General features: G+C 43.0%; 2 protein-coding genes across 2 annotated transcripts in view; both read right to left on the bottom strand.

Moving 5' to 3' along the window:
- The window catches only part of SEPTIN14 (septin 14), a gene marked incomplete at both ends in the record, with an annotated part of 257,692 nt that overhangs the window by 78,993 nt on the left and 151,212 nt on the right, over positions 1–27,487 (bottom strand). The window lies entirely within an intron of this gene.
- PSPH (phosphoserine phosphatase) lies at positions 5,876–11,450 on the bottom strand (the record flags this gene model as incomplete). The annotated part of the gene is made up of 5 exons (XM_084251530.1): positions 5,876–6,051; positions 8,365–8,513; positions 9,470–9,615; positions 10,051–10,185; positions 11,311–11,450. 5 exons carry the CDS (start codon positions 11,448–11,450, stop codon positions 5,944–5,946), a joined length of 678 nt encoding a protein of 225 aa, XP_084107656.1. The 3' UTR covers positions 5,876–5,943.

The following is a 27,487-nucleotide window of genomic DNA, read 5'->3' on the forward strand; positions in this document are numbered from 1 at the left end:
TTTTTGACAAATTTCTTGTATCAGGAAGAAATACAAATTTTGTCACATTTCTCTAGTATTTTTTCTGAGTCTAGTCTAGGAACAAATTATGTGTACCCATTACCTGAAAATGTTTTAATTCGTTCACTCTCATTTTAAATCAGTCAGCATAACAAGCAGTGTGTCGTTACCATGGTGGTGGTTGCCAAGGTACATTCAATCAGTAACTCAGTCTTCACTTAATATATTGTGATGTCTCTGTACGAAAGGGGGAAGATAGCTTCAACCTGTGTATCATATGTGATTTTGAAATGAACACCTTGAATAGCACTAATTTTTATTTGTAATATTTTTCTATAACAAAACAAGTAGCACTACGGAAAGAGGTTTTATTTTATAAACAATCATTCGTGACTTCAGACATTCTCTAGTTAATATTTCAGTAAGCTCACAGCAGATACTTCTAAGATCATGTATGAGGGGTGGTGCATGTTGAGATTTAAATTGGCATAAAGCTGCATACTTTGTCTAGCTCTGTTTGACTTAGTTTTTTAATATAGTGTGCCAATTTTGTGACTTGATCATGTGAAAATCCTGTTAAAATGAAAAATTGTGACTCCCAAATTCAAGAGTTCATGTGTAAAAAAAAGTGAATAAATCTCGTATCAAATGTCAGACTTTTACATGTGAATGATTTTCTCCAAAAACATGTCAATAAAATCCTCTTAATTTTCACATATTACATGGTTATGCTTTTTTTTTTTAAATGAACATGTACAGAGAATGACTTGAAAATCTACAGAGTGAAATATTAAACTCACCAGCCTTTCCCTTTGGCCTTTGGTAGGGTGTCGTGGGGAATGGGTGTCTGTGTACAGTACAGCGTCATGGTGTTTGGGGGGTTCGGGCTGCCAGCAGGAGAATGGGCTCTTTCAAGGTATGGACAAGATACTTATTACTGTTTCTGTTTTTGTTTTAAGATTTATTTATCTATATAAGAACTGGGGTACAGGCCACAGGCGCGGGAGGGTGAGAGAATTCACCAGAGACAGAGTGGAGAACAGAACAGGCAGATGGTCCAAAGACACTGCTGAGGGGAGCAGCGCCATATGGATTTCTCCCTGGCCAGCCAGGGATCAAACCGGCACCTTAGAGGCTGCGGACTGCTTCACAGCGCTGCGCTCAACCCACTGCACCACCGGGGAGGCCCCTTATTACTGTTTTGGGTGTTGAGTTCTTTAACCTGTAAAATTGGGAGGCTGAATCCAATGACCTTTAAAGTCCTTTTAGCTCTGAATTTCTGTAACTGGCTCTTACTGTAGAGAGGATACAGCAAGCTCTGGCACAGAAAAACCTGCATTTTAGCACCAGCAATTCTGACCTACCAGAGACTTAACGGGCGATTATTGTCTCTGAACTTCTGTGACCTGACCTTTAAAATGGGAAAAAGAACATCTGCTCAGACTTCCTTACTGAATGTTGTGGAACCTGCAATTTTTCTTTCCCTGTGGAAATCATTACTCGAATCTGAACTTCTTGAAGATGAGGGCTGTGTCATCCTTGCCTTCCTCCACACCCAATGTCACTAGATGCATAGCACATGTTTGCAGAATCAAATGAACTGAAGAAATAGTTACATGAAACTGCTTAGAGAAAAATGGTAGAATTCATATTCCGAGTAAAGGTAATCTACCTTTTTGGAATTGAAAAAAAATTGCAGGGAACAGAGGGAATTTTCACTTACACACTGTGTGTGCCCATGTAAGTAAAGTCAACCTGCAGAAATGTCTTGTCATTCACTGGTGTGTTAGGGTTCTCCAAAGAAACCAAGAATCAATAGAATGTCTAGAGGTATTTATAAGAGTATTTGTTGTAGGAATTGGCTCACATGGTTATACTATAAAACTAAGCCATCCACAAGCTGAAGAACCAAAAAAAGGTATAATTCTGATTCAGGTCAAAGGTCTATGAATCGGGGAGTCAAACTCCCAGTTCCAGGTGAAAGGCCCAAGAATTAAGCTCCAGTGTCCCAGAGTAGAAGATGGACATCCGTACTCATGTGGCAAATTTGCCCTTCTTTCCCTGTTTTCTTTCTATTCTGGCTCCCAGGGGATTGGATGTTGCCCATCTGCAATGGTGAGGGTGGCTCTCTTCACGTAGCCTAGCGATTGAATTGCCAATCTCCAGTGTCCCTTTACTTCCTTCATATTCCACCTGAGTGAAAGCCAGTATTTTTCTTTATCCTTTTTATTTCATTTAGTATAATCCCACGCCAGTTCCATCCATGTTGTCACAAATATGAAAGTCAACTCACTTTTAATTATCATTCGTGTGGAATGCCTACTAGTTTTTTTTAATATTTTATATAATTCTTACATCGTTTTTCATTTTTGCACAATGTATGCATTATTTTGGTTATATTCCCCATACAGTTGCACCACCCCCCCTTATTTTGACCCTAGTCGTTCCTCTCCCCTTCCCTCCCCCACCCCCGTAGTGTGTCTCTGGTTTATAGTTGCTTGTTGATTTTGATTTTTACTTTGTATTGATTAGATTTATTCCTGGTCCCTTATTTAGGTTTTCTAAATTCCTACTAGCTTTTAAAGCCCTCTTAGACCCGCCCTCTGCTGGCCTCTAAATTAGTACTTGATGGAAGCTGCTGCCTTTCCATTCTCACCACTGCCTATAAAGGATTCCTTTTTTCAATTCTACACTATACTTTTTCATTTTTCATTAAATTTATACTTTCAGTTTCTGGCTGGGACATAGATGTTCAATAATATGCTTGATGGTCCAGTAGAAGGAAGAAAGAGTAAAAGAAGAAAAGGAAAGAGAAGGAATGAAAAGGGAAAGTGTGGAGACTGTGAGTATTAATTAGAAAATACACAGGACTGAGAAAGCAGGGCAGTGTCTTTATTCATATTTTATGCGAATTCTGGAAACCCTTAGAAATGAATACACTGTCTAGATAAGCTCAGTAAAAACAATTCAAAATAAAGATAGTTAAGAGAAATGTATTCAGACCTAGAAAATATGATTGAAAAGTATTAAACAATCCTCTTTAATACTAAACCTAATACTTTTTCCAGAGTTCAGTGACTATTAAAACCACTTGAATTTTTTGCAAAGGCCTATCCTAGGACATAAAATTCCATCTAGTGTATTAATATGTTAACATTTGTGGTCACTGTTAATACGTATTAGTTTAGGGTGAATTCTCCTGGCCCCCCAGTAAATAGTTAACTCTAGTAGTGTGTGAGATAAGAACACTGTGGAGAAACTGCCCTGGTTTCCAGCTCTGAATATGACCTCATAGCAGTATAAGCTTCTAAGAGCTTGTTCCAATCTGTTAAAAAAGAGGAAGGCGCTATCTATACTGCTGACCTCAGGTTGTGAGAATCATGAGGAATCTGAAAACACCTTGGAAAACAGGACAAATAGCAGTATGACATGTGGTCATCTCCTCACGTTTTTTTAACCTGATCCTAAAGATTCTGAGGGTCATAGAGGCAAAAAGCTTCAGGCTTGTGCCATCACTTACTGAGGTCACTTGAATTTGTGGACCCTCTTCTATACCCCTGCCCCGGGTCTGGAATGCTGGCCCCTCTTGCAAGTGGCAGCTGAATGGGTATCACCAGGATCTCCCCAGTAGGAGAGAGGACCATTAGAGCAGCAGTCAACCCTGTGGTAAGGGGAGTCAGGGTAGGAAACAAAGGCCAAGGTGGTGTCGTCTTTTAAGTATATAAAAACTTTGAGGGACTTTTTAATTGTTCAACTTCATAGCAGGATAAATTCCAATTCTAACTTTATGGCCTATTTTTTAACGTTTTCCTTTGACATAAACAGCATTCACACAATCGGAATGGAAAATGGTACCCCAAGGGCAGGAAGCCATTACCACACCGCCACCGCTTTCTCAGTGCTGTGCTGGTGTGACCGTGTGCAGAACTCCTGGGAGAGCCATTCTGTAGCTGCTTCCAGTGAGTCCAGAATTAGAAAAGCATGAAAGAGGTTAGTGCAGTTGTTGCATCATTTCAAATTCACCCTCCAACACAACAAAGAAGGGATTGTACACGAAGCTTTTGTACAGCTTGCTGAGTGCTGGGCAGCCTGTGGGCCAGAGGCGGGGTTGTATAATTTGTTTTTTTAAAAAACATAAAAGGTGGTTCTACGTGGGTATCACAATTTCCCAGCAGATCAGACTCCTCTGAGCCAAATTCAGTGTGCACCTACTGTTCAGGCCATCATCCTATGGATGGCAACTCTGACAGCCTGGTGGAGGCCAGCAGCTCCTCAGTCCTCCCCAGTCTTCCCATGAATTGCTCACGCTCTCTCTCTCTCTCTCTCTCTCTCTCTCTCACACACACACACACACACACACACACACACACACACACACACACGGTGGTCAAGGCTGAGGCAGTTTGCAGAGCTCTTCACGGACCTGGCATGCCTGGTCCTGCCAGGAGCACAGCGCTGTTGAAAGCACAATGCCACAGAACAGCTTCCAGGAGAGCTGCCAGGGAGCATTCACAATTACGAAACAACCACCTTGTTGTTCGTGATCACATTTAAATGTCATCAAACCTCCATGCCTCTCCAACAGAAACATCCATTTTTAAGCAAATTTGATTCATCTGATTTGATTCTCTTAAAGGATGATATGGTCAAATTTGATTATTTCTCAAATTATAAATGTTTCCAATATTAAACCCTTCTGGCCTTTTCTATATAATTATCCAGTAGTATCCTCTTCTTAAACCTGTCTTTATCCTCCCCCTGTTTTTCCACTAGGGAGAGTATATAATCTACATTCAAAGCATGTTTTGAAATTTCCCTTTCTTGGCACTGCTCAGAATAAATATTGACCTGGATTTCAGGTCTTCCCAAGTCATCTGTAAAAAAGAAATGGTTCATATATGTAATTAGGAGCTTCATCTTCATGTAAGATGAATAGAATTTGGTTTTAGTTCTTTTACTTCATGTGATTATCAAATACCCATCTTTGAAGGTCAGTACTTTTGCCACAGGCTCCCCTTATTTTTTTTTAAAGATTTATTTATGCATACAAGAGCTGGGGTACAGGCCAGAGATGCGGGGGTTGAGAGGATCCACCAGAGACAGAGTGCAGAACAGAACAGGCAGATTGACTGAAATACACTGCTGAGGGGAGCAGTGGGCGAGAGAGGAGAGGTCTGCTGCACCATGTGGGTTGCTCCCTGGCAAGACTGGGGATCAAACTTGTGCTGCAATGCCTGCAGATTGCTTCATAGTGCAGTGCTTAATCCCTTGCACCACCAGGGATGCCCACTCCCCTTATTTTTTAAAATGGCTTTCTTTGTAATATTTCCTCTATTACAAATTCCAAAAGGTACTAAATGTGCTTCTGTCATCCTGGAGCAGCACTACACTCAGAGCTGGGGGGTGACCAGGAGCTGTGGCAGATACACCGTCACGCCAAGCATTATGCCCTCAGCTCCAGGGTCTCCACAACTTGGCTCTTTGCTGGAAGTTGTTTCTACTTAAAGTACTTGAAACACTGGATATTAAAATACATGATAGGCACAACTGAAAATACCACAAATTTGTTCTGATATATGATAAACTTTTATTTATATAACAAAGCGAAAACCAATATTCACTTAAAGCTGCCTAATCCATATTTTCAGTAGTGAAGGCGTTTAATTTACTATCCACCTTTCAAAGACTTCAAATAAAATACAGCTAGGAAAACACACAAGTCAGATTATAAAACTCTCCAGGCAATTAATGGTCATAATACTAGAAATATAGCTTAATGACAATTTTCTAGGAGCCCTAACTGTAGTTTTACTTGGAAGTCTAGCTACTCAGTATCAAATTTGCACATTAAGTTGTAATAAGTAATTGTAAGTAAACAGTATTCAAACTGTATAACTCTTAAAAATTAACCTGAAGTTAATTATGCGCTGCAAAAAGTTGCTATTACTCTTCCAGTTCTCCCAAAAGCTCCACAAAGTCAGTGATGTACCAGTCAGCGTTGTCCTTCACCTGCTGCCTGATCACATTTCCACCAAAGCCAATGAAGACATCCTAAGAAAGAGCCAAAGAGAAGGAAATCGTTTTTTAAAAAGTCACAGCAACCACCTAGGACAAAGAGTGATGTCTGAAAGAAGCAACTGTTTATGCAAAGAGAGGTAAAACCGAGCCTCACCTAGACTGCTCCCAAGTTCCCCTGAGCCTCCTCCTGAGTAAGTTTAACGATGCTGCAGAACCATGGTCCCTGTCCTCTTAAACCAAGACAAATTGCTTACCAAAAAAGAAAAAGAAAATCCCACAAGGTGGTGACTGTTCTAGACTGGATGGTAATCTCATCCAGGCCAGGCAACTTCAGAAACCAAGGAGGAGGCTACAGCAAGTAGAAATCCCAAGTCCAGATCAGGACTGGAGCTGGCATCTCCCCGTCCAGCACCCTAAATGACCCTGAGGGGCCTCCCTTCCAGGGTGGGGTATTATTCTGGGCCAAAGGAGACAATACCCCAGCATCTGTGGGTAGCTCTCTACTTACTTTCCCTTATTAAAATCGATTAAAGGAACATTATTTCATCAGTTTCTACTAACACATGATCTTTTGAAATGGCATTTTCCTTTTTCCTCCAGGCCATAGACACCATGTACGCTAATTTGGAAATACAAAATTCTCTTACTTGCTCTATCTCTTCATTTTAATTTTTATGCCACACAAGGGAGAAAAAAACAAGTCTTACCTTCTGGTTACACTTAACCGCCTAACTGATCTTCCTGCCTGTGAGGCAGCCCTCTGCACGCCAGCACCGACAGCTGTCCTAACCCGCTGACTCACTCCTTCTCTGACAGAAGCCTTCCAGGGCTTCCCGGAACGAAAGATAATAGCCTGGCATGTGGGGTCTACAGAGGTTACTTCTGCCCAGGCCAGGACTGTGCCCAGTACACCCCTACTCTTCTCTGCTGCCTCCCCTCCCTCAGGAGGCTTCTTGCCCTAAAGCCAGACCTTGGTGTGGTGGCTGCTAACCTTCCTTTAGGCCAGATTCCTCTGACCACTCTGAGGGCTACACACCTGTATGTGTGCCGCTTTCTCTTGGTTAAGTCAGGGCCGTGTCATCTGCTGACTGGTAGGGTCACCTGGAATTTATAACTGCCATTTCTCTGTGCTAGGACTGAGCACTCCCCCAGAGAACTCCATACTTCTGTGTATTTCTCATAAACTAGGCCACTGTTCAACCACAAGTTGGTTGTAAATCATGTTAGGACATGTTATCATGAACTGACTCAAGTAATGTCAAAAGGATCCCAAAAAATTCTTTAACCAATTTTGATTGATCATTTACAAAGACAGCTACTATTTTTAGATCTTTGTAAACTGAGTAGTAAAGAGCTTACCACTATAATTTCAGCACATTTTTCTTAAGTAGAATAAAACAATAAAGGCAAAATCCTACATGAAATGGACATATTTGCTCGATAGAACATTTGCTATACAGAACTTGTTTCTTGCTAGTCTCAGAAAATAACATTAATTCAAAGGAAAACAAATGCTTTCAGATGAGCACATTGTCAAACTCCACTAGCCTCAGTCCCCAATCAGTAAAAAAGAGAAGACTTTATTTACCTCACACAGTTGTTATGAGGTTTAAACGAGTTAATGTAGGAGGAAATGGTTTACCAAATATAAAAGGACAATAAAATGTTGCTTAAGGTTATAAGAGCTGGGGCCTCCCCGGTGGCGCAGCAGTTGAGTGCTGGGTTGCAAAGCTGCCCCTGGCCTCTGCGGCACCGGTTCGATCCCCGGCTGCTCCCAGGCCACCGGAGGAGGGTCCCACATGGCGTGCAGACCTCTCCTGCCGCCCGCTGCTCCCCTCAGCAGTGTACTTCGGTCCTTCTGCCTGCTCTGCTCCCCGCTCTGGCTCTGGTGAATTCTCTTACCCTCCCGCGCTTCTGACTGTACCCAGTGCATGTATAAACAAAACAAACAAACAAGCAAATAAATAAATAAATAAAACATGCCTCAAAACATGCCTCTATAGAAAAAAAAAAAAAAGAAAGAAAAAAAAAAGGTTATAAGAGCTGCATTATTATCTGTGGTATTTGGAGAGGTGAGTTCAAACCTTGCTGAACATACACTTTGGGCTAAGAGGTGGCAACCATGCTCGGGGACAAGGGGTCATTCAGTTTGAAAGGTTTTTAATTCACTAAAAATTCACAATCTTCTATGGGCTGGCAAAAAGTCAGTTGACATACTGAGATTCGATTTGTTTTAGTTTTTTTTTTTTTTTTAATGATACTTAGATGTTTCTGCCTAACTTTCAGAAGCCTTACTGTGTTTGAAATCAGTTAAACTGAAACACAACCAGGACGCTCCATACGTACAGCAGGAGGACAAGCTTCCATGTCCGTGGCTCCATCTCCAATCATGACTATTTTCTTAAAATGAAATTTTTCCTTTAAAAACTTAATAACTTTTCCTTTCCCACCAGATTCAGCTGTGGGCTGCATCTCATCAAAACCTGCATATTCACCTGCAAAGAGCAATCAAACAGTATTAGGAGGCACAGGATTGAACCGGTAGGACCATCTTTTTACATAAATCACATCCTCACTTACCTGTCGCTGACAAGCTAAAAACTGACCCTCGGTAGAGAGACAGCGCCTGGACTTTCATACTTATTCCTCAGAATAAACAGGCTTTGCTTTTAAATTCCAAATACCTCTTGTCAGGTTACTCTTTTTAGGTCATAAACACCTTGAGGTAAATTAGTTTTGTTTTCTAAGCTTCCTACAGAGTAATTCTCAAACCATGTTGTGGTGGCTAAACACCATGAAATAGCAATATATTAAATTTAAAGTTAAAATATAATTTCATCTAAAAAAGGAGATTCCAAATCACATTTGATCAATTATTTCCATTCTTAAAATGACCACATGCATTCTCTACTTATTTTTCTAATGCACCCTTCAAAAGTTTTTCCTAACACATTTAAAACTTTAAGATGATTGGGTTTTAAGAATATCAGCCACCTGTTGACTAACAGGAAACATCTTAAGATGACAGAAACTACAGCTGTGACTTTGTGATGGTCCAGAGAGGGGCCACAATTATCTGTAACAGCAGCTACAATGCAGTGAGTTGCTGCCAAATTAACTGTCCTTCCTGAGTCTAAATTGACTCAAATACAAGCTCTCATAAAATGGAAGTACAATACATGATAGAGTAAGTCATGTGGGTTACATGGGAATTAATATTTTCTTACGTGGATGGCTATATGGATACTAGAGCTAGGACAGAGGACGATCTCAGCCTGTCTTTCGGAGCAAAGGACAGCAAGGAGCAAAAGTCAAAAGAATCATTTATCTCAACATTAAACTTAATATTTAACACTGTGCTTAAGCTGCATTCCAAGCTGCATTCAGACATCACCCAGAATACTGCAAACTAAGATTGACAAGAGGAGAAATGTAACCATTAAAGCATTACCATTAAAGTAGAATTTCAGCCTGTTTGCAAATACATTGGTTGATGGGATATTGAGCTTTGAAGCAACATGCTCCACGATGCTCCTAAAGCCACCAGATATCAAGAAAACCTGAACATTTCGCTCCTGTAGGCGACTTACAAGCTCCCTGAAAAAAAGAAATATAAAATACCAAACACTGATAGAAAAGAGAAAACATGAAACACAAAAAGGAAACTAAAACATATTTTTTCTCCTGAATGTGTTTGCCCAAGACACAATGAGCAAGGTATATTGCCTGGTGAATTAACATTTTGTGTTTTTCTAAATGCACCTAGCAGTGAAGGGGTGGGGCCTGTTTTAGGAGACCATTCCACAGCTCCCTTCCGCGCATGGGCCCAGAAAGACAACATGAAGAGGCTCAGGCTCCCCCTGAGGGGAGGCATACATGGGAAGAGACCCAACCAGCCAGATGAGACTGTTCCCCAGTGCTGACAGCGCCGCACAGAAGGGAGCGCTAACATTATGGGGAGATACTCAGGAGGGTGTGCCCTAGGACACAGGGCTGAAAGGGAGACTATATCCAGACCCGGGCTCCACTTACCTTATGCCTGGGGTCAGGTGTGGTGGGTGCTCTGCTATGAGCCTTTGCACCTGCTCCCTGGAGGGCTGGATCAGAGCTAAGCGCTCTGTGAGCGCCGCCTTGAAAGGCACTGCCCCGCCCATGGCGCGTCGCGTCCTAGGAGGAAGACCCAACAATCAGTCCAGCCAAGTCAGGTATCTTCGAAGTTTAGCCGCCAAACCAGCTCCTTGGCATCCACCCAGGAGAAGGTGCTAAGGTCCCAGTGTGCAACAGACATGCTATGATACCATGGAAGCGAGGTCTGGGATGCACTACTGAAGGATGTTTAAGACCCACACTAATACTCTGGAGTTGAGTCCTTCCCAGCCACAAATACACCATCCAGTGATCTCTGAAAACCACACATACTACCCACAGGACTTTCCTCGGAAGCCATAAGCTTTTGCTCAAATGCCAGGTACTCTTTTTTTTTTTTTTTTAATAGAGGCATGTTTTTTTATTTATTTGTTTGTTTGTTTGTTTTGTTTATACATGCACTGGGTACAGTCAGAAGCGCAGGAGGGTGAGAGAATTCACCAGAGCAGGGAGCAGAGCAGGCAAAAGGACCGAAGTACACTGCTGAGGGGAGCAGTGGGCGGCAGGAGAGGTCTGCGCACCATGTGGGACCCTCCTCCGGTGGCCGGGGAGCAGCCGGGGATCGAACCGGTGCCGCAGAGGCCGCGGGCAGCTTCGCAACCCAGCGCTCAACCGCTGCGCCACTGGGGAGGCCCTCAAATGCCAGGTACTCTTGTATCAAATGCAGCTGAACCTGAAAATGGCCCATAACCTGGTGACAGCAGGAGACCCTAGAGATGGGGGGCAGGGGAAGTGCAATCACCCAGCCATCCACTGAGAGCTGAAAGGCTCTGATCCAAAACTGGCTGCCAGCAAAGCACTAAGGCCATAGCCATAAAACAAGGCCTTGAGCTCTAGGACACGCCCTCACAGTCTTCTCTGGTTGGTTATGGTTGCTGTTCCCAACCAAGCTAATAAGACCAAGTCTTATCCACATTTGCTTGTCAGAGGCAACTTATTTTTTGCCATAGATGTTTGCATAAATGAATGACTGGCTATCATATGCTATTAAATTCAGCTCTTGGGGATGGAATAAAAATCTGGTACCCATGTTTCATAGCCAAGGACTAAAATCTGGGAATTATGACTCTGATCCAGCACAACATCAAAAGCCACTCCCTTCTGCAATCCTTTATCAATCCATAAAGCGATAAATGCTGTTCCTACATTTCTGACACGGCATCCTCAACTCCACAGAATTTGGCCAGCTCATCAATTCCTTCTTCTCTGATGACTGTGCTGTCAACATCAAAGCACACTGCATCAGCTGAACAGAAAAGTTTCCTCAACTCTGAGTGGGAGACCATCCTTGGAAGAATTTTCCTCCTACAATAGAAAAAGATAAATATATTTAAAGATATAAAATATAATCATAAAAAGAACCAATTTTGCTACTAATGCCAGTCAACATACTTCTGTTTCTATCAGTGAGTGTAGCCTATGTAAGCATCTTCTTATAAACTCATTTTTTTTTTAACAAAAATTAAGCACATTCTAAATTCTAACCCTGAGGTTACATAGATGAGCAGGACCCAAACTCTGCTTTTAGGAACTTGGCTGAGTGAAATACCAACTTGTAAATATATTTGATATTCAGCTATCTTTGACCCAGCCATTACAGCAATAAGGCAAGTATTAAAATGGAAATGTGCATAAGGTAACATGGGTACACAGAGGAAAAGTTCGACTTAGCTTATGAAATAAGGGCTTCTAGGAAGCATGGTATTTGAGCTGAATCTTGATGAGTAAGTAGGCCTAAGAGTGGGTTCTCAAAGGACAGGGTATCAATTCTGTGTGTGCTAGGGACATGAGGGAGGGAGATGAATGCAAGAAGAGAGGATAGTGATGATAAAGGGAAGGAGAAAGAATGATGGACAGCCAGGTGGAAGTTACCCAGTGGTTCAGTCCAGCTTGCCAGGTTGTACGTGAGGAGCTCAGACACATGACATTTAAAATTCAGGATTCAGAAATAAAGTTCCATTGGCACATGGCCATGTTCATTTGTTCACATGTTTACAGCTGCTTTCATGCGATAACAGAGGAATTAAATAGTCACAGCAGAGACAGTATAGCCTGCAAAGCTTAAAATATTTACTATCTGGCCCGTCACAGAAAAAAATCACTGATCACAGACTCTTGTCTTTAGTCCTTAGGAGAAAGTACTCCAGATAAGAAACATGAGTTTCACTAGAAATCCACCGTGACTTAATAAATCCAGTTAATTGAATCTACATCAGTATTATCAATCTAAATGTGAATAAAGATTCCATTCAACAGGAAACTAGGGAGGAAAAAACATGAATACTAAACACATACACTACTGATTATCTAGTCTGGTTTTTTCCCCATCATTGTCTTGTTCAAGCTGAGCCTCCAATGGAGAATGACTTCCCATCTTCACATACTGCCCCCTCTTGGAGGATTCAGTTTCCTTTGCCGCTTGGTCCTCATCTGTTCTCTTAATGTTGCAGGTGACCTGCAGCCGGTGTTTGGTCTTCTCTACCTATGTTCACTCCTTGGATGAATTCATCTGGGTTCCTGGCTTTAAACGTCACCTCTATGCCAGTAACTCCCAAACGTGTGCCTGCAGCCTTGTTTTGTCTCCCAAACTCTAAATGTCTACCTACCTGACCTCTACTCAGATGTGTAGTAAACATCCCAAACTTAACATGTCCAAAACTGAACACCCAACCTTCCCTCCTCAAAAATCGGCCATTGTTGCAGTCTTTCTCTCTTCCTTGTTGGCAAGTCCATTCTTCAGTCACTCTTGACATTTCTCTTCCTCTCAAATCCCACATCAAATCTTCCAGGAAATTCTGTTGGTTACCTTTGAAAAAATCTAACCAAAATCTAACCACTTCTCAAAACACAGCCACTGCTACTACTCTAGCCCATGGTGCTTACTTCGGCAGCACATATACTACTCTAGCCCATGTCACCAATATTTCTCATAAGATTGTATCAGTAGCCTCCTGAAAAAGTCCTCCACCCCAGTGTTTGTTCTCAACATAACAGCCAGAGTAACCATTGTAAAGCTGGAAGTCAAATCATGTCACACCTCTAGCTCAAAGTCCTTCAAAGGCTCCTCATTTTACTAAAAATAAAAACCAAAAATCTTACAATTACCTTTAAGTTCTGCTCCCAATTCTGGCAATGGCACCAGTGGTTCCCCCACACACACCATTCACATTCCCTCCCCATTACACATCTGACTTCATTCCCCTCTCCTCTCCCCCTTGCTCACTCTCATGTAGTTCACTCTACTCCAAATCTTTTGGTCCCTGCTGCTCTGTAAATACAGCAGACCGGCTACCCACTTAGGGCCTTTGCTTCAGTTAAGCAGAACATGCTCTTCACTTAGATACCCATTTGGCCAACTCCCTCAGTAAGAGTTTGCCCAAATATATCACATTCTTCAGTGAGCCAACTCTGACCACCTTGTTTTCCACTGCAACACCCCCCCCTCAAGTCTTTATCGGCAACAGAGACAGTACCAATTGCCCTCTCAATGTTCTACTTTCTCTTTTTTCTGTAACATCTATCATCTTCTAAAATATGATAACATTTACTTATGTATAGACTGTCTGCCCTAATGCAGTCAATTTCACAAGAGAATAATCTTTATCAACTTGGTTCATTGCTGTTCCATTGGCATGAGAACAGCAACTGGCATATAGTAGGGCTAAATTTTGGGCAAATTTAGTGAAACAATAAAGTGCAAATGCTGTCTTCACTATAAAGTCTTCCCTGATTCCCTTGAGCCAGCAAAACAATCTCTCCCTAGAACTTCAACAGTACTATCTATAGTTCTGGTTTTTTATTTTTTTTTAAAGATTTATTTTTATTTATTTATACAAGCACTGGGTACGGTCAGAATCGTGGGAGGCTGAGAGAATTCACCAGAGCCAGAGCGGGGAGCAGAGCAGGCAGAAGGACCGAAGCACACTGCTGAGGGGAGCAGCGGGCGGCAGGAGAGGTCTGCACGCCATGTGGGACCCTCCTCCGGTGGCCGGGGAGCAGCCGGGGACCGAACTGGCGCTGCAGAGGCTGCGGGCAGCCTCACAACCCATTGCTCAACCGCTGCGCCACTGGGGAGGCCCAGTTCTGTTTTTTTAAAAAAACATTTTACTTTATTATTTTTTTAAAGATTTGTTTATTTATGCATACAAGAACTGGGGCACAGGCCAGAGGTGCAGCTGGTGAGAGGATTCACCAGAGACAGAGTGGGGAACAGAACAGGTAGACTGACTGAAATACACTGCTGAGGGGAGCAGCGGGCGAGACAGGAGAGGTTCTGCTATGCCATGTGGGTAGCTCCCTGGCCAGGGGCCGGGATCAAACTCTTGCTGCAGCAGCTGTGGACAGCTCCATAGTGCTGTGCTCAACCCCTCACGCTGCCAGGGAGGCCCCTGGTTTTTTTTTTTTTAAGATTTTTTTTTTAATTTATGCATACAAGAACTGGGGTGTAGGCCAGAGGTACGGGGGTAAAAGGATTTACCAGAGACATAGTGGGGAGCAGAACTGGTGGATTAACTGAAATACATGGCTGAGGGGAGCAGCAGGCGGGACAGGAGACCCACATGCTGTGCTATGTGGGTCAGCTCCTTGACTGGGGATTGAACTCATGCCATAGTGGCTGGCGATAGCTTGATAGTGCTGAGACTTAACCCCTTGCGCCACCAGGAAGGCCTTCCATAGACCTGTTGTTAACAATGGAATTCATAAAATTCCAATTTACACTTATTTATGTCATTTCACTTCCATTCCTGGATTGCAAGCTCTTTATACTAAGATCCAAATTTTTCCCAAACACTTATTTTGACCCTCTTTTAAGTAGATGCTCAATTTCTGAGGGTTGCATGAATAAACTATTTAATTGTGAATTACATGCCATGAGTAACTATTTTTTAACTTTTTATTGTGGAAAATTCCAAATACATACAAAAATAGAAAACATGAACACGTAAACTTCATGTATTCAACTTCCTACTTCAACAATTATAGCAAATCTTGCTTCAACAACCCCACTAAAATGGTTTTGCACCCCAATTCCAACATGGGAGTGGGACAGTTCCCACATATCCAAGCAATTCTTTTTTTATAAGATTTATTTATTTATGCACACAAGAACTGGGGTACAGGCCAGAGGTGCGGGCGGTGAGAGGATCCACCAGAGACAGAGTGGGGAACAGAACAGACAGACTGACTGAAATACACTGCTGAGGGGAGTAGCAGGCGAGTCAGGAGAGGTCTGCTGTGCCATGTGGGTAGCTCCTCCCTGACCGGGGATAGAACTCATGCTGGGGTGGCTGCGGTTAGCTTCATAGGTTGTATCTTAACACCTTGCACCACCAGGGAGGCCCCAAACAATTCTTGAACACCATCAGAATGTCCTACAATTCAACTCAATTCTTCCACCACCTACCCTGAGATAGCATCAGACTCCAAAGGTTAGGGGTTCAGTCCCACAAGACTACCCGGCACACGCTCTTCAGCTGCCACTCTCAAGTCCACCTGGGCTTCTAACAGACCAGCTACAGCTTGAAGGCACCAATGACCCTGCAGTTTGATTAATTTGCTAGGGTGGTTCACAGAACTCCGAGAAACATTTTACTCACTAAATCACCAGTTTGTTTTAAAAAGGTTTAATTCAGGGGCAGATGGAAGAGATGTACAGAGCAAGGTATGTGGGAGAAGGGGTGGAGTTTCCATGCCTTCTCTGTGTGTACCCCATAGCTCCACTTGCTCACCAACCTAGAAACCCTCTGAACCCCATCCTTTGGGTTTTTATGGCGGTGTCTTTACAAAGGCACACTTGATTAAACATTGGCTGTTAGTGATTTAACTCAACCTCCAACCCCTCTCCACTTCCCAGAGGTCAGCCCTCTAACCGAGTGGTTGCCTTTCCAGGCAAACAGTCCCATCCTTTGAAGAGTTCCAGAAGTCATCCATTAACATAACAAGAGACACCTTTATCACTCATCACAGGAAACAGCAATGGCTTTTAGGGGCCCTGTGCTGGAAATGGGACCAAAGGCCAAATACATAGTTCTTACCATAAAATCACAATATCACACCCACATACTTACTTGTGCCTTCCCTTATATCTCAAAGCAAATCATGTCATCATTTCACACAAAACTATTCCATGCAAATATACATTTCTAAAAGACAAGGAAGTTTTTTTGTAAAATATGATCATATGCAGTTTAATATTAACTATACTACGGTACCTGCCTGTGTTTGGGTTTGGCTGTTGAGTCTAGAATCAAATCAGGTTAAGACTTAATCATATCAGACCTCATAATTCCCCTGCTAATATATCCCTGATATTAGCATATAAATCAATATAATATCTATTATTCAACTCATTTATGTCCTTCATGATTGGATCCTCTCTATCTCACCAATCTATTCCCCACTGCTCTTCTCCCCACAAAACACACACACACACACAATTTATGCTCAAGGAATAGAAAGGACTTCTCATTCGTCAAATATGTCATGGTTTTTTACTCCTCTATACTTTTGCAAATATTGTTCTCTTCTCCACCTGAAATCACCTAATACCCCAAACCTAGAGGACAAATTCCTGTTTATTCTCCCAAGTGCTGATCAAATGACCTTCCCTATATCACACTATTTCCCTTTCTCTTTCCCAGTCAACAGTGGGTTCTGCACCAGCACAAGATCTGAGAAGTACAGAATGTGCAGCGTCTCCAAGAGGCTCCTGGTTTCACTGAGGTGATCATGACACCTCATCAATGATGAATCATAATTGCTTCCATTTGAAAACTCTAACGTGAGTCTCTTTCCAACTACTACTACCAGCAATTGCTTCAACCAGACCCTGAGCCTCAAATATGAAAGGAAACGTCCATCTCCTCAAATAAAGTGAAGACTGAGTTCCACATCCCCAGGTGAACACTAGTCCTGACTTGTGCTGACACCACCTCTGGTATTGCATCGAGACCCCAAAGATGGAGAAAATAGAATGTTTGAGTCAAATGTTACATTGCACTTACTTGGAAGGCTGATTCTTTCCCCTTGTCTTTCCTAACAGACAAGAATTGGGTATGAGATCTTAATGTTGCCCATGAAATGCTCATGCCAGGCAGTATGTTCTCCACCCCTAGAGTTGCCTGGGTTTCAACCCCCTGCCTAGATGGCAGAGCAAACAGCCTTGGCTCCCGTTAATACTTCTCCACCTCTTGAAAAATGGTCTTCCTCATCATTCACTTCTGTTCCCACTTTTCACTATCTCTACCAGGAGTGACTCACAATTCATATATATTCAAAATTCTCATAGCTGAGGGGGGAAATCTGCTGTGCAAGTTGTTGCTTCAGAATAAATTGTGTACATTAGAATTTCACACAAAGAAAAATCGTTGCTGGAGAATGGACTTTGGATCCCTTGGTGGGAGGCAGGACTAGAAGTGGAAGAAACCCTGGTGAAAAGTCCGTGCTTACACCTGGCGGCCCCAGGCCCAGTCCTGAACACTGGACCACTATCTTTTGCTGCTCAGAACAGGACCCCCGCCCACCTAACTCCCCCACTGTCCTGACCACCCTACTGCTGACCATCCCATCTCACCCCACTGTCCCAGCTCCAAAATGGAGTTTTCCTTCAGGGCCACCCTACAGGACTGATTTTGGATACGAGGGGAAACCTCTTCACTCCAGCAAACACACAATCAATTTCTCAATCTACAAATCTTGGAAGAGGTATGTAAGATCATCTTCACCAGGCCCCTTTTGTTAGGACTGACCTCTTACCTTCCCATGTAAGAACAAATAAAAACTGGTACGGAGGTCATGGGGGTTGAAGCACAGCTGAGAGAACAAAGCTCCCAGGGCTTAGATGGGAGCGCCACCTGGGCCAGCTTTACAGCCACTGTGACCATGGGGTACAATATTTGCACCAAGTGGCCCTCTAGATGCTGAAACAATGCACAGTGGCATCGGAGAAGCTTCTGGATTAGAGTCAAAGAGTCTTCCTATAATGAGGACTAAGGTCTGTGGCCAAAGTACTTATGGTACATTTGATGATTAAAAAAAAGAACAGCTGTTCTTCAGGGAACCTAAGATTTTATACATTCCACATACAATTTTTTCCCAGTAAAGAGTAAACTGCTAACTGATACACAAACATCTAACAACAATAGAAAAACTGGACTCACGTTTCTCTAATGCTGGTTTCCTAGGAGATGGATTCTTCTCTTCCTGCTCCTTTCCTGAATAAAAATGCAGCATAAAGTTCTGACTATAAATGTCTTATCTTAAGAAAGATCTTGCATGTTCTGCAAGACCAAGAAAATCCTAGAAAGAGAGAACAAGGAAATGAACATCAAGGTCTAGACACATGAGAAGAAAGAGGGAGCCGGCTTCACTCCCCCTCATAATGGGACCAATACAAAGAAGGGTCAGATGCAAAATTTCCTAAGACTGCTTCCCTGGGAAACACTTGCCTTCTGCCTCCCTGGAGCAAGGCAGAGAGTAATGCCACTCTTTCCTGTGGCTTTGATTCTGTAGAAGCTCCAGGTCTGCTAGGATATCACCTGAACCCGTATACAAGGGCAGAAGGAGAAAGACAAGAGAATCTGTTGGGAAAACAAAATGCAGATGCAGAGAAGCACACTGAGGTGCATATCAGACTCTCTCAAATAGTCCCTGGTATGTCAACAGCAACCAAAAATTTTCACAAGAATCCTCTGCCTAATAACAAGAGAAGAAAGGCAACAACTTTGAATTACAATCCTCATAATTAAAACTAAATAGGCACAAGGGCTTCCCTGGTGGCCCAGCGGTTGAGCGCTGGGCTGTGAAGCTGCCTGCAGCCTCTGCAGCGCCAGTTCGATCCCCGGCCACTGGGCGAGGGTCCCACATGGCGCAACAGACCTCTCCTGCCGCCCGCTGCTCCCCTCAGCAGTGTACTTCATCAGTCTGTCTGCTCTGCTCCCCGCTCTGGCTCTGGTGAATTCTCTCACCCTCCCGCACTTCTGACTGTACCCAGTGCTTGTCTAAATAAATAAATAAATAAATAAATCTTTTAAAAAATATAATTAAAAAAAAAACTAAATAGGCATGGATACAGGTGCTAAATGAAAAAGGAAAAAAGATCAATGAGAAATAGGCAAGAAAATAAAGCAAGAAAAAGCAAAATAAAGATTGAAACAGAAGGAAGCCACAATAGCTCCTTACAATAAAGGAAATACATAATTCAGACGGTTCAAATATGGTCCTTTCTGTACTCAGAAAGGGTTGAAATGTACCCTTTCTCTCACTCAAGTTACATGGGCTAAACCTCCCATGAAAGAAAAGAGTACAAGGCGTGCTCAAAGCCCTGTAGGTGAGGGTGCAAGTCTGGCACATTTCTTCCCACTCTGCCAAGCATGACTGGCTTCTGTGTAGGTTTTCTGAATCCCTCTCCTCTATCAGTCAGGGAAAGCTTTAGCCCAAGAGGAGCCAGAACAACAAAAGGAATGTTTTCATTTTTCTTTAGTCCAGTTTACTCTTTTTCTTATACCATTTGCATCTAAAAGAGAATCATTTTGGAAAAAAAGAAAAAATAATAATAAAAGAGAATCATTTTAGGCCTCCCTGGTGGCCTAGGGGTTAAGTCTCAGCGCTGTCACCACTTTGACTTAAGTTCAGTCCCAACCAGGGAGCTAACCCACATGGCTCAGCAGACCTCTCCTGTCTCCCCCACTGCTCCCCTCAGCAGTGTATTTCAGTAAATCCACCTGTTCTGCTAAATCCTCTCAGCCCTGCACCTGTGGCCTACATCCCAGTTCTTATATGCATAAATAAATAAATCTTAAAATATAAAATAGAATCGTTTTAATTTATAAAGGCCTGCCCAAGTCTCTTCTAATTTGGAATTCATAGATGGCTATTTGACATTCTATATCTGGGCATATATTAAATCGTTTGAAAATTTTAAAAGTTCCTTCTATTTTGTTTCAACAACATAAAAATTACAGTTCTCTGATCATTATTGTATCGAAATCCTACCTGGTAGCTACAATAAAATAAAGAAATCTTAGAATTTATATTCTTCCAGACCTGCTGTAGTTGATGCCAAAAGAATTAATTCCAAGTGAATCAAGACGTAAACACAAAATCTAAAACTATAAAACTTCTAAAATATGGGCCTCCCTGGTGGTGCAAGGGATTAAGTCTCAGCACTATGAAGCTATTGGCAGCCACTGCAGCACAAGTTCCATCCCCAGCCAGGGAGGTGACCCACATGGCACAGCAGACCTCCCCTGTCTCTCCCACTGCTCCCCTCAGCAGTGTATTTCAGTAGCTCTGCCTGTTCTGCTCCCCACTCTGTCTCTGTTGAATCCTCTCACCCTCCACACCTCTGGCCTACACCCCAGCTCTTGTATTCATAAATAAATAAAATAAATCTTAAAAAAAAAAAACCTTCTAAAACATAGGAGAAAATGTTCACCATTGTGGCAGGCATCTCTAAAATGGGCCTCAGGAATGCCCCTCCAGGGTTTACCACTCTCTGTAAGGGCCTCCCCTTGGTTGTGGGAGGGATTTAGTGACTAACGAATTGAATGAGGCAAAGGTCATGGGATCTCACCAGATTAAACTGTAGCACCGATGAGTGCACCTATACAGTGACATCATGGTCTATGCCAATATCAACTCCTTGAGATGTTGGGAAGGGTCATGGGGGAAGCAAGAGTGAATAAAAACTTCCTGTGTATTTCTTTGCAACCTCCTGGGAATCCATATTATTTCAAACTATTTCACAATAAGTGTTTTTTTTTTTTTTGATGAGTTAAAAGCAAAACAATCAAATAAGAATGTGGCTTCCATCTTGCTCTGAGCTGCTATGTTGGTAGCTGCCCTAGAACTGAGGGAATCTCCCAGCAGTCAGTAAAGAACTGAAGCTCTAGCTAGAACCCCTCAAGGAACTAAATCCTACCACATGTGAGTGGCCTAGGAAACAGGTCTTCCTTCAGATGAGTTGACCCTGACTACAGTCTCTTGAGAGACCCTAAGACAACCACCCACCTAAACTACTCCCAGATTTTTTGACCCACAGAAACTGAGAAAATAAGTATTTCTTCTTTTAAGTTACTACGTTTTGGGGTAATCTGTAATGCAGCAATCAGTACATAATAAGGTAAGCAAATGAGGTAAGCAAAATTTTCCTAAACTCCAAAAAGCATAAATAAAAAAGGGGGAAATGGGCCTCCCCGGTGGCGCAGCGGTTGAGCGCTGGGTTGCGAAGCTGCCCGCGGCCTCTGCAGCGCCGGTTCGATCCCCGGCTGGTCCCCGGCCACCGGAGGAGGGTCCCGCATGGCGCGCAGACCCCTCCTGCCGCCCGCTGCTCCCCTCAGCAGTGTACTTCGGTCCTTCTGCCTGCTCTGCTCCCAGCTCTGGCTCTGGTGAATCCTCTCACCCTCCCGCGCTTCTGACTGTACCCAGTGCTTGTATAAATAATAAATAAATATATCTTTAAAAAAAAAAAGGGGGGGGGGAAATGATAGATTGAACATTATCAAAATTAGTAACTTTTGCTTCAAAAGATGGTTTAAAAAAAAGACAAGCCACAAAATAGGAGAAAATAGCCATAATACATATGCTTGTCAAAGGATTTACACCCAGAATAAACAACTCTTAAACTCAAGACAAACGACCCTTTAAAATATGAGCAAAAGAGGGGCCTCCCCGGTGGCGCGGCGGTTGAGCGCTGGGTTGCGAAGCTGCCCGAGGCCTCTGCAGCGCCGGTTCCATCCCCGGCTGCTCCCCGGCCACTGGGGGAGGGTCCCACATGGCGCGCAGACCTCTCCTGCCGCCAGCTGCTCCCCTCAGCACGTACTTCGGTCCTTCTGCCTGCTCTGCTCCCCGCTCTGGCTCTGGTGAGTTCTCTCACCCTCCCGTGCTTCTGACTGTACCCAGTGCTTGTATAAATAAATAAATCTTTAAAAAAATAAAATAAAATAAAATATGAGCAAAAGAGTTGAAATGACATTTCATAAAAGATAAACAAATAAATTCAAAAAAGAAGGATGACTGAAATAAAAAAGACTGGCAATACCAAGTATTGGTGAGGATATGGAACAACTGGAATTCTCGTACATTACTGGTGAGGTCATAAAATGATGCAACCACTTGGGAAAAGAGTTTTGTAGTTTTTTATAAAGTGAAGCATATACTTAGCAGAAGACTCAGCAAGCCCACTCCTAGAGATTTATCTAAAAGAAATGAAAACATTTCATAGCAGCTTTATTCATGATAGCCTCTAACTAGTAACAACCCAAGTGTCCATCAACAGATAAATGGAGAAATAAATTGTGATATATCCCTACAATGCAACACTACTTAGTAATAAAAAGTAATGAATTACTGATACAAGCCATAATTGATAAATACAAAAAACATACTGACTAAAGAAGCCAAACACAAAGTAGTACCTATGATTTCCTTTAAATGAAACTCTAGAAGATACAAATTCTATGACAAAGAGCAGATCAGTAACCCTGACTGCAAAGAGGCTCTAGGAAACTTTTGGGCTGATAGAAGAATTCCATTGTGGTGGTGACTACAAGTATGAATAAATTTATCAAAATCTATACTTAAAATGTGTGTGCATTACTGCATTTAGTTGTAGATCAAGAAAATGTTAACTAAAAAAATTAATAAGCATACATCAAATTATTTGAAAATTTAAAACATCCCAACTACTTTCCTTCACCAATATAAAACTGATAGGACTATGATCATTATTATATCGAAAGCCCACCTGGCAGCTATAATAAAATTTAGAAATCTTTAATTTTATAATTTTCTTCGTAGATCCTCATTCCAGTCGCAGTCAGTCAAATATTTAAAGGGTAACTTACAACGCGCAACTCCCACGGAAAGAAGATATATTGTAAATAAGTTCAATGAATGAAAGAATTATTTATTTAATTCCCAACTTGAAGTTTCATCTTTACAACAACGCACTTGTGGAGTACTTATAATTCTAATTCTACTGAGAAAGAAGATGACAACGTCAGACTCTTCAACTCTAAATTCTGGAGATTTTCCTGACCTTGTACTGATGATTCTCCTATGCACGATTGCATCATTCATTCATGCTATTTAGTAACAGGCAGCAATAGAATAAAACAAGTGAAAACTACTCAAAAGTAAACTGATGAAAAAAAAAAAAGCCTTGAAATCCCATGAACTATGTTGCCTACCTTCATAAAAATAAGGTTAGAATCACAGAAGCGCTGCATGTGGAAAAGGCAGAGCAGCAAATCAGAAAGTTGGGCACGCAGATAAACACATGCGGGGACTTACCCCGGCGCTGCCGCTCCTTCCTGGGCCGCCACCGCCTCCAGGACTCCAGAAGCTGGAACCTTCGGACTGCAGAGGGGCCAAGGGCAGGCTCCGACGTTCAGCCGCGGAGTTCCGAGGGAGGAGACCTGTGGAGACCGGCAGAGCCTTTACGGAGCAATCAGACGAGATCTGCTGATGCGTGCAGTAGCTTCTGGTCGGTGTTGCAAGTGCTTTTCTAAACTGGAGACCGCATAGCTCTGCTTTGCAAAGCGGGGCTGTAAGAAGCCCGTGGCCCCGCCCCGGGGCGGGGCGCCCTGAGACCGCCTCCCCCGGCCTCCGGGCTCGGCGCCAGCGAGCCTCGACGTGCGCTCCGCCGTGCGCGCTTTCGCGAGGGGCCGCGCGCCACCTCCACCCCTCCCTGGAGGACGCGGGGACTTCCCACCTTCAGGAGCTGCGCCCCGCCGCCACCTGCGGTAAGAGAACGCGGGAGAAGCCAGGGGCCTCTGTACAAAGTGTGTACTTCAGGAAAGGCCGTTAGGGGGCTCTTGTGAAATCCACGTCGGGCGTTACGAGTAGGAATGTAGGTCCCAAAAGAACTTTAAAAAATACCTACGTTCGGACCTCCCTGTTAAGCACAGCACTGTGAAGCTGGCCGCAGCTTCTGCAGCACGAGTTCGAGCCCCGGCCAGCCAGGGAGATACCCACAAGGCGCGGCAGACCTCTCCTGACTCGCCCTAGGCGTCCCTCAGCAGTGTGTTTCGGTGGATCTGCCTGTTCTGTTCACCGCTCTGTCTCTGGTGAATCCTCTCACCCCTGCATCTCTGGCGTGTACCCCAGCTCCTGTATGCATAAATAAATAAATCTTAAAAAAAAAAAAAACCTACATTTACAACTAAAATGCAGAAAGACATGAGTGCCTAGAGGAATCTTTGCGCCCCCTTTCCGGTTTTGTTTTGTTATCTTATTTCCTTCTAAATGTCACTTACTCAACTATTACTATGTTTTGACTACAACAAATAAGGGGTTTTTACTTTGGGGTACAGCGGCTGAAGCTGGGCAGTGAGATTTAACTCTGAACCACTACCCAAAACCTCAGGTGCTGAGAATCAACTCTCCAGCTCCCCCTAGGCTGGGCGCTCGGGCAGAGGGGACACAATTACAGGAGTAGGACACTTTGGTCAAGGCATCCCGCCTTTTGCAACTTTTGAGAACACCCTTAAAAGCCAATTCTATCAGGAGATAGTGCTGATGGTCTTTGGTCAGGTGTGCCTTGGAAGTTCATTCTCTGATCTCGTTAGTGAGAAAAAGGTTGCCAGGTTTGGGACACACTAGGGCAATGCAGGTGAAATTTCATGAGACAGGTAGAGAGGCTGCTTCTACCAGCAAAGATGATTTATCAGAATTTAGGGCTTCAGTATCTCCAGCTTCATCAAGGTCTTCTCACACATCCCACTCCAAATTTCAGGATCCCATTCCTTCATCGTCAGTGCCATCACTTTAACAGCAGCTAAGTCTGTGAGGCTGAGTTCAGTTTGTATTGTAACTCACTCGCATAATGAGATTCTAGGTTTGGTTTTCAGCAATCTCTGCAGCGACAGGAGTGTGGGTCTGTTAAATGTAGCATATCAGACCCTACAGGGTTCCTTTCACATTAAACAAGAGCAGGGTGCTTGATCGCCCTGGGGTAATGGGTATACATCCTGAGGTATGACAAGAAGGGGGTGAGGAGGGGCGTTGACTTGATGTAATTTGCATCCCAGAGACTGATCAGTGGAATGCCTTAATGAAATTGGAACCATGGTGGGGTCGGGAGTATGGTTTACCTGTTCAGGGGACTCACCCTTCCTAAAGTCCTAAATAACATAATCATATTTTCAGTTTGACCCATCCTTTTCTTTGTTTCTCCTATCAATAAAAAGGCCAGGATCTTGATCTTCGAGCAGCATCCTGCATTGTACAGCTTGCTCCACCACTCCCGTTTCTTTGACAGTGTGGTGCTGCTGACACAATACAGGAATTGCATCTTTCAGCATAGAGATAGAGGTTCTCAAGTCATTAATGGGGCACTTGAGGTGGAAATTTGGACCCCTGGACTCGTTCTTTTCTTCCCCCAATTTGTCCAGTAACATTAGGAGCAACTAGCAAACCTCATATTCATTAGTATGACAAGAATGTTTGAGGTATAAACATGGCTACCCAGATCCTTGCCTCTTTTTTTAAAAGATTTGTTTTTATTTATCTATGCATACAATGACTAGGGTGCAGGCCAGAGTGCAGGGGGTGAGAGGATTCACCAGAGACAGAGTGGGGAGCACAACAGGGCAGCAGTGAGCGAGACAGGAAAGGTCTGCGACACCACATTGGTGTGCTCCCTGCTTGGAGATCGAACTCGTGCAGTGACTGCCGATAGCTTGATAGTGCTGAGACTTAACCCCTTGTACCACCACGGAGGTCCCCCAGATCCTTGCCTCTTATGTTTGATGAAGAGTATCCAATTGTATTTCATGTATTTCTATTGTCATATCCCCCTCTAATCACTATCTGCTATTTCTAGTGACTAGTCCCCATCCTCAGGTTAACTAGGGTCTCCATCTTGACCCAGCTCACTAGCACAGGCTCAAGAAGATTATAAGCATGTTATTATAGATAGCAAAAGATGTTCCTAACACCCAGGAAACCAATGGTTTTAGGATTTCTGTCAGGCAGCAAGGACAAAGACCAAATATTTATTTTTATTATACTGCAGATTTTTATCTCATTCCTTTCCAATATAAACTCCAAATGAATCAAAGATTAAAGTGAAAACCAAAACCCTAAAAATACAAAACATGAGAAATTTAAAATTTTAAGTGTGTAAGGCCTGTTTTAAATAGAATAAAACAAAATCCAGATGTCCGTAAGAGAAACGCAAAGATAAATCTGACCACCTGAGAAAAAACTTAATGTTTAATTGGAAAAAGAGGCATAAATACCAAATATAAACAATACTGGGACAAGTTAATTGCAACACAGAAAACATGAAGAGCTCCTTTAAATCTATAGGAAACCAAACAGAAAGACAAAAGACATGAATACACAGTTCACAGAAAAAACTACCAATGGCTCTTACATGTAATAAACATCAAACATCACTGTTCTTTTCTCCTCTTATCTGAGGCAAGGTCATAAATTCCAGTCTGCTTCCAATAGAGGCTGCACTTAAGATGACTGTGCAGACTCTCCTTTGGTCGATACCTCCAACTACAAGCAGGAGACATATATCCGTTAGTCTCCAGAATGATCTGTCCCAGACTTCTGTGACAACACCATTAGGGGTGTATGGTTGGTACATCCAGGTCAAAGTGGGTATCGGGCCCTAGGCATCAATATTATAAGTAAGCACCACCTTCATCTGGGATGTGTATCCTGGAGTGGGACTGCCGACAAGTGGCTATCACCTCTGATGCCCTCTTCTGGGGTGACTCCCTCTATGAGGCTGTGGGGTAGGCGATTTTTCCCCAAGCAAATTTAAAGATAAAAGGTCTTCTCAGCAATGCTCCCAGGAAGCATTATAATCATGAAGACCTCGTTGTCACTTCAAGTGGGTGAAGCTTGTTGGATGGCTTCTGGTGGTCATCTGAGTCTTACTTGTTCAATATTGTATCAGACGAAGAGAGGCCAACTCAACTGGGCAGCACATTCCACAAAAATGACACTCTCTCTGGATTCGTGGCTTCTCAGTTGGTGGTCTCTTCAAGAGATCCCATGTTCCATCTGACCACAGCAAATTTGGCCTACATCTTCTGAAGGGCTAACTACTGTTCTGTGTTCACAGTATCTTTGCGTAATGGTCCCAGTCGGCCTCTACGTAAATGCAGGTCAACACTTTCCAGCTTGAGTGATTGCTCTTTGTGCCATGCCAAGGCAGTACTCTTGTCTTCTTTACAAACTGGATTATTGGCCCTGTTGGCAAGGGCACCGCCCATCTTGGTGGACAGTGCAATGCCATCTTGGCCTTAAACACCAGAAACTTTCTTCACAAATAAGAAATAAGCTTTGATTATTTCAACAG

This window comes from Talpa europaea (genome assembly GCF_964194135.1).
Source record: "Talpa europaea genome assembly, chromosome: 12".
Classification (NCBI taxonomy): domain Eukaryota; kingdom Metazoa; phylum Chordata; class Mammalia; order Eulipotyphla; family Talpidae; genus Talpa; species Talpa europaea.